The sequence below is a fragment of the Trichosurus vulpecula genome, chromosome 1 (assembly GCF_011100635.1).
Source record: "Trichosurus vulpecula isolate mTriVul1 chromosome 1, mTriVul1.pri, whole genome shotgun sequence".
Taxonomy (NCBI): Eukaryota; Metazoa; Chordata; class Mammalia; order Diprotodontia; family Phalangeridae; genus Trichosurus; species Trichosurus vulpecula.
Window position 1 is genome coordinate 305,627,464 of NC_050573.1, and position 12,915 is coordinate 305,640,378.

Sequence of the window (12,915 nt, forward strand, 5' to 3'; positions counted from 1 at the left end):
GGTTCCTTCCTCCCAAAGAGCATATGAAGTAGGTATCTTCATTTTACAGATGAGAAGAAGGAGGCTGTGGAGCTGTTAAGTAAATTGCTTGTGGTCACCTAAGTGTTAAGTGCCTAAGGTGGGAAGCCAACCTAGGTATCCTCATGTAGCACTATATTCCCAAGTGTCTTGCCCAGGTTTTCTTATCACTTAGGTCCTTTGCAGTTCTAAAATTCTAAGGACCACTCCTTACTTTATAGATGAGGAAATTGTAAAACAGAACCAAGGTGATTTGCCCAAGAACACTCAGTAACTAGCAGAGCCACACCATGCTGCTTCCTCTAGCCTCCCAGTTTGAGTCAATCATCACAATAATTTCTGATCACTTAAATTTTGTACAGTGCTCAGCCTAGAGCACTGAGTGAAACCTCCAGGACTTCTTCTCACTCACCTATTAGTAATGTGAACAGCAAATAACACACACACACACACACACACACACACATACACACGAATACTGAAATAACAATGACATGATGATGCTCAAGTTCATTGTCAAGACCTTCAATGTGGTGACACATATATATTTGTATATCCATTATACATACACATACACACACATATACATATATGTATTTCTTTGCTGGTCACATTGTATATAACCATACATACAACACACATTTATATACACATACATATGTATACATGCATACATATATATATGTATATATACACACATATATATTCCCAGTTAATTTTAGGCAAGAAAATTGACTTTACCAAAACTCTGTTTTCTGCTTTTAAGATAATGGTGTGCCTTACTAACGGGATTATTGAAAACAAATCTTTAGACACAAATCTAATTTCAACATGAGAAGAATTCTGTTGTAAGGTAGGACCAGTATATTCAGGGTATGAGGGTCATTTCTGAAGCTATAAGAACATGAACTAAATATCCACTGTATGCCAGGCATTGTTCTAAACACTGAGGAGACAAAAGCAAAAACCAAGCAGTTCCTATGCTCAATTCTGATGTCCAATGACTATACCCTAAGGGAAATACTGCACCTCCAAAGAAAAGGAATAATTACTGTTTCAGGGACAAGATTAGATTCAGCTACTTTAGGTGGTACACTTTACATTATTGGACAAACTGAGTTCTGGAAGTTTTAATGTTCTTTTCCCTCACACCTATAAAATATTTTGTTAGTTGTTTTTAAAGTGTAAGAATATAGAGTTTTTATCTGCTCTCTTTTTTCCTTCTTTTTTGGTTTTGTTTCTTCTTTCTCATGATTCATTCCATTGGTTATAATTCTTTTTTTACAAATGGGCTACTATGTAAATAAGTTCAACATGAAGGTGTATGTAGAACCTACATGGATTACATGCTATCTTGGAGGTGAGGGGGGAGGAGAGGGAGGGAGAGAAAATTTGGAATCCAAAAACTGGTGGAACTGAGTGATGTAAACTAAAAATAAAAAATAGATTTATCTTGTTGCATTTTTAAGTTGCATCGTAGAGACCTGAAGCTTTCACACTGGAGAGATCTGGATCTTGGGTATGGCTGTTGCCGTAGTCCTCTCCTAGTAGCTTTATGGTTTGGAATTCATAAGAGCACAGTAATGTTTGATTGTATTCATGACATATGAAATATAAAAGGTCTTATATGATTGAAATTAGGAATGGGTTTGGTTGATCCTTTTTATCCTTAAGACCTTAGAGACATAGGTGGCCTTTATAACCTTTTCCAACCTCATCTTCCCAAACGGTAACGTGTTGACTTTCATATCACAGCCAATGCCAAGAGTATCTTAGCTGTAATGGACCTCTCACAGACTCTTGACCCTCTTGAACTGTCTTATTTCATCTTTCTTCCCTTCCAAATATCACTCAGCTTTTTCCTCAGAATGTGTTTATTCCATTTCAGAACATTTTACCTCTGATATAAGAAAATCTCAAAGTACTTTGGAGTTCTGTCTAGCAGTTTTAAAATTAGCTTTATATATTCCTTCTTTCCATTGTGTAAGGATGTTTTTAAATTTTCCCCAGAGTGTCTTATCATGAAAGGATTCTTTTTTTTTGAAATGGAATTACTGTATCATTCATTTTATGCCTAAGAGAAAACTAATTTTCCACACTAATATGTTATATAAGGTTTTTATTTTTTGTCCTGTCTTTTCTCTCCTGCTCATCATGACATTGGATTATTGCTATTGATTGTCTATTTTTAAAGATAGTACAAGAATTTAATCTATGTAATGGGAGCACAATGTTATATGTAACCATTATATATCTTAAATCAATAACATTATTATCTGGTTCACTGGGGGTTAGTTTCATATTCTGGACAACTAAATAAGTTCCAGGCTCAATAAGCTATTTTTTCCTCCTGCTTTTAATTTTTTTAGATCAATTTATTTATTTTTAGTTTTCAACACTCACTTCCATAAGATTTTGAGTTTCACATTTTCTCCCTCCTTTCTTCCCCCCTCCCCAATATGGTGTGCATTCTGGTATAGGCTCTACTTATGCATTCATATTAAACATATTTTCACATTAGTCATGATGTACAGAAGAATCAGAACTAATGGGAGGAACCACCGGAAAGAAGAAACAAAACAAAGCAACAAAAGAAAAGGAGAGCAAGTAGTATGCTTCCATCTGCATTCAGACTCCAAAGTTCTTTCTCTGGATGTGGATAGGATTTTCCATCATGAGTCTTTTGGAATTGTCTTAGATCCTTGCATTGCTGAGAAGAGCTAAGTCTGTCAGTCAGTCATTGCACAATGTGGCTGTACCACGTACAATGTTCTCCTGGTTCTGCTCCCCTCACTCAGCACCAGTTCATAAAAGTCCAGGTTTTTCTGAAGTCCATCTGCTCCTCATTTCTTATAGCCCAATAGTATTCCATTACATTCATATACCACAATTTGTTCAGCCATTCCCCAATTGATGGCCATCCCCTCCATTCTCAATTCTTTGCCACCACAAAAACAGCTGCTATAAATATTTTTGTACATGTGGGTCCTCTTCCCATTTTTATGATCACTTTGGAATACAGACCTAGAAGTGGTATTTCGGGTCAAACCTCCAGACTTTTATTTGTGTTGATTTTTTTTTAGAAATGATATAACAGTACAAACTATGTGCATCCATACATGGTGTGCATATGCATAGATGAGTATCTATTTTGTACATCTTATATTATTCAAAGACAAAATATGTTTACCATAGTTTCTGGCAATAAGATATTTTTGTTAATTTGCAAGTAAACTTCTAGGGATTTTTCATCCCAATTATATTTTAACAGGATGTTTTCATCAACCACCTGTATGACACTGACAAAATGTTGAGTTCATCCTCTCTGCGTTGTAGTTTCTTCATCTGTCATATGAATATAATAATACCTACCCTGCTCACTGCAGACTGGTGAACATAAACATCGTACAAAGAAACAGAGACAGAAAATTAATGCACACTAAGTGATGATAATGCTGAATATTCATAGCACATTATAACCACATCAAAGCATTGTCAGTTCCAATAAGTGTGGGAATACTTCTTTCCATATATGTTTTATACCATTTATACAATTTTTATCTAACCAACATAAGCACTATAGAGTTTATATGTGTGTATACATACACATATAGCAAAAATATTTGAAAAAGATATAATGCTATGTAAATATTATTTATTGTCACTAATTACCTAGACCATTCTCAGCATCTAAGCAACATTGCATTAGAACACCCAAAGGGAAACCTACATATCTGAGAAATGGCTGAGCACAGTCCAGGAAGACTAAAGTTCAAAAAGACTTCTGGTATTTATTAACAATGTGACCACCGGTGTATTGTTAACCAGTAAGCATGCACCCTATGTGCCAGGTACTGTGCTAAGTACAGAAAATACAAGAAGAAAAATGAGTCTCTGCCTTGTAGGAACTTACATTCCTAGAGTCAACATGTATGTGTATAAGTATAAAGAAAATATATACAAAATAAATATGTACCATATATGCATATATGGTACACACACATATTATATGTGTATATGCATATATATATATATACGTATATATATATATATATATAGTTGATTGAATATTCTAGTAGCGAGCCAAATCTAAGTACCAGTTCTATTTGTTAAAGGTTGTTTGATTACCACGGGCGTGTCCCCCCACCTCCCCGAGCAGTGATACCCCTAAAGCGTCCCCGTGTGGCTGTGACAGCAACTCGTCGAGGCAAAGGTGTTTTTTCCATGAAAGGGGGATCGAAATCTACATCAAGTGGGACGTCTTCTTCAGGATCAAAATGTGAGTCATTTTCTTCATTGTTATTCCCTTTGGGAGAGTGTTTGAATGTGTTGTGCTGGAAAAATATGTGTCTATTAATCAGAGTCCTATAATGCATCATTTTGACTTGGTGAAATAGTAAATCATAGCACTCAAAAGGGGGCACAAAATAGGTTTGAGGTTAAAAGATTAGACATTATTCATCATATTGGGGCCATTTACACATCAAAGCCATTAGTACGAACAAGTTACATGGCAATTTTCCTTAAAGGGTGACTATTAACTTGGAATGAGTTTGTCTTACCATGATATCTTCAGCTCAATTCAATTTAATATTTTTAAGTACCTGCTACTTTCAAGGCACTGTGATGGGTACTGTGGAAAGTGACAAAAATTAAAGTTTTCTTTTCCTTAAAGAGTTTGTATTATATAGGATAATAAGAGAGCATTGACAACTGGTGGGGATATCAGGAAAGGTGGATGTAAACACAGGAGTTGAGCCTTGGAGCAGTGTCGAAGGAATGGGGATGGGAAATGGCCTATGCAAAAATACAGAAACTGCAGGAAGAATGCTAAGTGTGGGACAGCAAGTAGACCTAGTAATTGACTCATAGAATCTCAGAGGTAAAAGGTCATCTCATTCAATCAGTACTTCTAAAACATCTCTGAAAGGTCATTATCATGCCTCCACTTGAAGATATCTCTATATAGTAAATTATACTCGCACACATATACATATATATGTGTATATATAGTAAATATATAATATATCTTATAAAACATATAATCATGTATAGTTAAAAAATATGTAGTTCATCTTATCTCTTCAGTTTCTCAGGCTTTGTATATTTTATTTATTTAGATAAAATAGATATATGTGCGTGCCACCTAAATATATAGACATAGCTCACAGGTGGCATGGCTAGACGTTATCTGAGGTTTAGCCCACTATTACAAGAGTAGAAAGATAGCTGTGCTGGAACCCATCTGTAATGAAGGGTAGTCAAGATCTAGGACTGTTGACATCAGGCAGTCTCTCCTTCAGTCTCTGAGATTATCAGGCTAGAATTAAATCTATCCACCATCCCTCAAGTATCTCTAGTCTAGAACTCTGATAGGTTCAGAAAAAAAGGCCACTTTCCTGACCACTCCCAAAGACGAACATAGCTCTTAACTTTTAGCCATCTTAGCTCCTTCCCACCTAACTCTGGTTACACGAAAGACCATCATGAATGCTGAGTAAACACATTTATCCAAGAAAAACAGCAAACAGAAATTGGAGTTTTACAGATGAGAATATACCAAAGAATCCATAGGAATAAATTAGCTCTTTAGCTAGGAGCCAGATTAGATCTGTGCTCAAACCAAGAGTGGGAATGTTCTCGCTGAAGGGAGTCAGTTCTCCAGGGTGAACATGGGGTCCAGCTTCCTCATGTATGTGATTCCTGGGGCTCCGTTAGCCATTCAGAAGGTTTTGCCTTACCTATCTCAACCTCTGTCAAGGTCCTCTTTCTAAGTGTGTCCAACATTTTCTGGGCAAATGAAGAGTTATATTTAGATGTGTCTATATTGCTTTCCCAAACAAAATGAAAAATCCTTGAGGACAGAGATGGTTTTGCGTGTGTCTTTTTATTCCTCACTTAATAAGGTGAAGTGAAAAGTGAAATTGTTATTGATTGATCAGTATAAATAGAGAAGCAACTAAGTCCTGAGGCAACCTATTTCACTTTGGGATGCTCTAATTATTAGAAAGTTATCTAAATTTCAAACTACCATTTACTTTTCTGCAGCTTTCAATCACTGCTTTTAGTTTTGCTCTCTGGAGCCAACCAGAACAAATCTAATTCTACTTCCTTTTAAATACTTAACAGCAACCAGCATGTTTCTAAGTCTTCTCTAGACTAAGCATTCCCAGGTTCTCATGTGATATTTCTCCAGCCCACTAATCATTCTGGGACAATGTCTCTTGATTTGCTCTTTTAATTTCTTGAAATGTGGAAAACCGAACCAAACACAATAATCCAGACATTATCTGACCAATCAATAAGGATTTGTTAAGGTTTTGCCAGGTGCCAGCCACTATGTTGAGGATGCAAAGAAAATCCCAAATTGTCCCTGTCCTCAAGAAGATTATATTCTAATGGAGAAGATAGTTTCTAAATAAATAGGTACATATAAGATACCTATGGGGTCACACCGCTAGTAGATGGCTGAGGCCAGATTTGAATTCAGGTCCTCCTAGTGTTGTATCTAATGCATCACTTAGCTATATAGGATCAGAGTATTTTGAACTGGAAAAGACTCTGAAGATCATTTAGAGCAGCCCCCTCCTCTCACATATCAGGATCATAGCTCACTGAGCTGGAAGAGGCCATCTAGTTTAATCTCTTCATTTTCTAGATAAGGACACTGGAGCCCAAGAAGCTGAAGTAAGTTACCCAAGGTCACACAGGTATTAAGTAAGAAGTGAGACTTGAACCTGGATCCTCTAACTCCAAATTTATTTATCTTTCCACTGTACTATTCTGCCTTCAAGAAGCTGAAGCCCAGGTGGCTTAAGTGCCCAAAATTATCCAGGAAGAAAATCTAATCCATTCATTTTATGGATAAGGAAAATGAGATTAAGAGGAAGGTAAGGTGAAATGATCTGTCCATAGCCATAGACTTTGTGAATGGCACACCTTAGACCATGTCTTCTGACTCCAAAGTCGGTGTGCTACCCACTGTACTGTACTGCCCCTCTAGAAATAGCTATACCTTTAACCACCATAAGAAAGACTAAGATGGGTTTGAAGTTGAAGTGACGTCCAATCCACCACGCACTTATTAAGAACTGACTTTATGCCAAGCAATTTGCACGTGTGGTTAAGTGGCAGCTAGGTAGAAAAACAGAGAGGTCACTGGGCTGGGAGTTAGGAAGACTTGAGTTCAAATCCTGCCCTACATACTTGTTTACCAGTGTGACCCTGTACAAGTAACTTAACAATGGTCCCTACTTCATGTGGTTGTTATGAGTATCAAATGAGATAACATGTGGAAAGTGCTTTCCAAAGCTTAAAGTGCTATCTAAATGCTAGCTATTATTAATTCTTGTTGCTGTTAGTATTCCTGTTATTAACTTCAGGGAACAGTAATGACTTACTATCCTTGGAAGCATCCTATTGTTCTGGCATTATGAGAATGTGTCTAGCTACATTGTGAGCTTGATTATAGCTAGAATGAATGAATACAAGGATATTTAAATAGACATACAGAAAGGGTAAAAATGACTATTTTTAGCCTAAAATTAGACTAGTGGTAAGAAAAAAATTTAAGATGGGGAAATGCTAACGTTTCCATGCAACAATCTTAAATTATGATTCCTACATTCTCTAATAATGTTGGAAGGAGGATATGATGCTCCTAGATTTGCTTCTTGAGGTAGCAACTGAAAATTGATTTCCTACAAAGTTTTGGGATATTTCAATGTAACCAAAGTTTAATCGTATTAGAATAACACCACATTTATTTAACAATCTCAAGCTGCATTTATCGTTCAGTTCCCACCTTCCTAGCCTACTCCATCCCCTAGTGATTTCTTCTGCCTTTGCACCTGCCCATAATAGCCATTTCAAAATCAGCTGTGTGCTGACTTTTGCTATCTTTTGTTTTGTTCGAATATTTTTTTAAGTTCTCATATGTTTTAGTTCACCATTCCACAACTATATTATAAATTCTTTGAGGGCACAATGTTTTACATTTTTTTCTATTCCTAACAATGGCTTGAACATGGTAGATGATAAGTGAATATCTATAGATATACTGATTAATTGAATCTTGGTAAAGGAAGAAGAGTGATGAAGATGAAGAAGGAACATTCCTGTAGTTTTAGACTTGTGTGCCAGAAACCATTTAATCCTCAGTAGGGAAAAACAGAAATGAACAAAATAAGACAACCCTTTGTATTAATTAATGTCTCTGTCTTGGGTTTCTCTTTTTTTCCTTCCCAGATTTACATTGACTACAGTTTAGATGAAGACTTGTATTTCACAAACCTTTGTTTCTCTTGCTTTTGATTATAGTATGAAATTATAATACTTGATATATAAAATCAAAAATGTTTCACAGTAGTTTTCTTGACAGCATCTTATTTTATCCTAACTAAAAAAAATTCAGTAGGATAATAAAACAAAAGCAAATACCTAATTAAATTTTGAACTCCAAAAATAAGCAGCAAATAGAACACTGAGAAGGAAAAATTCTTTCTAGAGCTAGTCTTCATTCATATTTCCTTAAGGTAGTAGTCCATTAATTTAACTTAATTAATTTAATTTATGAAGCACCTACTTTGTGCCAACATTGCTTTAGTTGCTCTCAAGAAAAAGATGAAAGAAACAGGGAGGGAAGGAGGGAGGGAGGGAGGGGGAGAGAGAGAGAGAGAGAGAGAGAGAGAGAGAGAGAGAGAAGGAGGGAGAGAGAGAGCGGGAGAGCTAGCTCAAGGAACTTAATTCTACCATGAATGGCAAAAGAATAGTACAAGACTAGTATTTTAGGGAGAAATTTAGAGGAAGAGTTGTTTTGGGGAAGATTGGTTAGCCTTAATTGATATAGATTCTGAAAGTAGACATAAGAATTAGCTGCCTCAGGAATTCAAGAATTACTTATCACTAAAGGTCTTCAAGCAAGGTCTAGATGGCCACTTGTCTTGGATGTAACAGAGGAGAGAAATCTATCCAGGTAGGATTTGGACTAGATATTATTTGAGGTCTCCTCCAACGCTAAGGTTGTATTCTAAGGCTTTAATCTCACACCATTTAACACAGTGTTCCGCAAGTAGCAGCGTCTATAAAATGGTAACTGTTGGTGAATTATATGTGATTCCAAGATTATGAGTGAGGAAAGTGAGGGAGATTGGAAAAGAAAAAGGGAAATGCTACAAGGGTGATTATTCAAGGACTATTTACTACTGTAAAATGACTAAGAACTTATATCAAATATTCTAATTCTCTATTGTGTTGATATTTGACTTTAATAAACTTTAATGTAAAATAAAACCTATTCCTTGCTTCTATTATTCATTTCTATCTATTTAACTTATAATTCATGTGAATAAAAGTATAAAGCATTATCTTAGTAAAAAAAATCTAAACAAATTTTTTACAAAAAATTTGCAGTGTGCCAGTATTAACAAGAGCAAGATAATTGGACCTTCATTTGCATAGGAGCATGTCAAACTATTCTGTGCATATTAGGAGTTGTATTTGAAAGGACTTTCACATAATTAGCCTAGCGCCTGGGTTTAATAATTACCTCAGAGTTCATACTACGAAGTCTGAACTGTAAAGCGTTAAATGATTAGTTCAACCAGAAATAGATTTTCAGGTATCCATTTTACTCATTCATTAATGACTTTGCCGGTATTTAATTGTTTGGCAAGTACAGGAGAGAAAATTAATGTCGTGGCGTGCATAATTCATCATTTGCAGCATACAGAAGTTTTTTAAACATGATTAAATTCCTCTGAAGAGAAAACCCACATAAAGAGAAAATAAATTAACACAATAACTTGCCAACACCGAATACTGATAAGACTTTTTCAGTGGATCAGCATAAGGTATTCTTGCCTGTCTTCATATTGCTAAAAACTAGAGTAATAATCATCTCAGTCTTCATTGAATTCAATCAAATTGTGTAGTCACCAGATGAGCTTTGCAGAAATGATGATTGCATTCAAGCATTTTAGGAAGAACAATAAATGTGTTATAGACATAGGCTATTGTTTCTTGATGGTGAAAAACATCACCCTGGCAAGAGTTCCCTTTCACATAATTAACATCTAATAAAAGAAACATCAATAGTTTTCAGTTCACAGGGCCTTCAGAGGCAACCTAGTCCAATATTTACCCGAAGATGAATCTGCTCTTCAGAGCAACAAATGGTAATCCAGCCTTTGCCTGAAGCCTGCCCGTTACCACTGAGGAGGCCCATTCCACTTTTGGAGAGCTCCATTGTTACTGAGTTTTGTTTTCTAGTGAACCTGAGTTTGCTTCTTTGTGCCTGCCTACATAGTTCTCTCTGTTGCTTTGAAGCATCCAGGTGGCAGAGAGAATAGAGGACTTCTAGCTGGAAGACCCGAGTTAAACTTTTGCTTTGGACACTTACCAGCTATGTGACTCTGTGCAAGTCACTTTCCTTTCTTAGACTCCTCCATAAGACGGGAATAATAAAAGCACCTACCTCATGAGGTTGTTGTGAGAATCCAATGAGATAACCTATAAAGTGCTTTCAAACCTTAAAGTGCTATATAAGCGCTAGTTATTTTTATTTATAGAGGTCCTCAATAGATCTGTTTCTTCATGAAACTATCAATCTGTAATTAATTGAAAAGGTCTGAAAGAGCAGCTAGGTGGCACAGTGAATAGAGTGCCAGGCCTGGAGTCAGGAAGATTCATCTTCCTGAGTTCAAATCTGGCCTCAGAAACTTACTAGTTGTGTGACCCTTGGTAAGTCATTTAACCCTGTTTGCCTCAGTTTCCTCATCTGTAAAAATTAGCTGGAGAAGGAAATGGCAAACCGCTCCAGTATCTCCACCAAGAAAGAGTTGCAAAGAGTCAGACATGACTGAAAAAATGACTGGACAACAACAAAAACAGCCTGAAAGCAAAAAAAAACGAATGTGACTAGACAGAAAATTACAGATGATTCATTTATCAAATAAATACTTGTGGGATAATAGTAAATGATATGATATTTGTAAAGCTCCTTGCAAACATTAAAACACTATATAAATGCTAGCTATATTATTATGCAGTCTTTAACATGTAAGTTCACTATTAAAGGAAAAATGTAAATGCCAAAAAAATAAGTGCCTGAAAGAATTTTTTAAAGACATTAAGCAAATTATTTCACTATGAACCTAGATGTCCTTATGTGTACTAGTAGGGAGTTGGACTAGCTGACCTCTAAAGTGCCTTCCAGCTCTAAATCCTGTGGTCCTATATGATTTTATATTAATTTATGCAAGATACAGCAATGAAGATAAAGAAGTCTAATGGAAAAGAGACTCAATAAAATGTTTATTTGGTTAATGTTTGTAAATAGGCAATATACTCTCATATAACAAAGATAGTGGCTAAAATATTTCTAATCTAGAATGCTCTTACCATGAAAATGAGTTCTTTAGTAATGGGCCATTATTTGGTTCTTTCCAAATTAAAAAAAGCAATAAAGTTTCTAGAGGATAAGGTATTTAACTAATTCCAAAGATTAGATCATTAACATGCAGCTGCTTTTCCTATATGGTTGTGTAGGTAATATCCAAGTATGTTTTGTTGTCTAAATTCATGATGATAAAACTACAGTCCAAATCTTATTGAGTATTTATGTTATCTGTCCCTACTCTCTATTCTTACTGCTGCCAATATTATTTAGACCCTCTGGGTGTTTGGCTCCACATGGTAGTCCAGTACCCTCCTAATTGGTTTCCCCACCTACAGTCTATCTCACTAATCCATTCTGCATATCTCTACCAGATTTATGTTCCTAAAACAAATACACAGTGTCAATACACAGCCAATAAACTTTGTTATTTTGTTGTTCAGAGATGTAATTTCATCAGTGTTGGGATCTCCTTCCTAGTAAAGAAACTCCTACCTATACAAAGGCACAACTATTCTGCCACTTATAAGAATTCCTTACACCATTGAGAAGTTATATGTTTTATGACTTATCTAAAGTCACAAAGCCATTGTCAGAAGCAAGAGTTGAACCCAGATCTTTCTGAATCCAAGATCAGCACCCTTTCAGTCCCTTCACATTGCCTCCCTGCTGATCTATTTTTAACAATCCCCCTTTGTCTGCACTAGTCCAGACTCCTCAATCTGGCATTAATATCATCTGCAATCATGCTACATCCTACTTTTCACACTACCCTTTACCCTTCCCCCCACAACCCTGCCCAACTATAACCTGTGCTTCATCTAGATAGGTCTCTGAGCTAATCCTTAAGCATGGCCGATACTAGTTCCTAACATCATAAAATCCCAGTCTTGGACTTGGAAGGGAACTCTGAGGATACCTAATCCAAAGCATGGATACCCTCCGCAGTATCCCTCAACACCTGGTTATCCAGCCTCAGTGAACTTTAACTCAATCCAAGACACATTCTTCAACCATTGGTTCTTGGGCAAGCCTGGGCACAGGGTCCGCTTGAAGCCCTGGGAAATTCTTCTTGCTATGCCCCACTCCCCACAAATACACCTTTTAACAAGCACAAGAGAGGCAGTATTGCATAATGGATAGAGATCCATCTTCAGAGTTAGAAAATCCTACATGCAAGTCCAAGTACTGATTTATTCTGGTCGTGTTATCCTAGACAAGTCAATTAACCTCTCATTGTCTCACACAGCTCTCTAAGACTATAAAAGGCAAAGGAGTTGCCGATCTGTAGGGGAAGTTTCCTTGCTCCCTAGCATAACAACAGTAACAGCTAGCAATCATACAATACTTAATTATATTACTATGTTATATGCTCTATATTATCAGTTCTATAACTTTGTATTTTTCCTCATTTTTATACCCTTGCTTCAATCTTATATATGAAGTACCACTAGAACCCTGATCCCTCACTCGACCACTGACTAGTACAGATCAGCGCAAAT

General features: G+C 36.2%; 1 protein-coding gene across 1 annotated transcript in view; it reads left to right on the forward strand.

The window, feature by feature from the left end:
- RALYL (RALY RNA binding protein like) overlaps nt 1–12,915 on the forward strand; it is a 179,348-nt gene that overhangs the window by 87,433 nt on the left and 79,000 nt on the right. Inside the window, exon 4 of the mRNA XM_036742106.1 lies at nt 4,134–4,297. Coding sequence (XP_036598001.1) covers nt 4,134–4,297 — 164 coding nt within the window. The remainder of the gene's footprint in view (nt 1–4,133; nt 4,298–12,915) is intronic.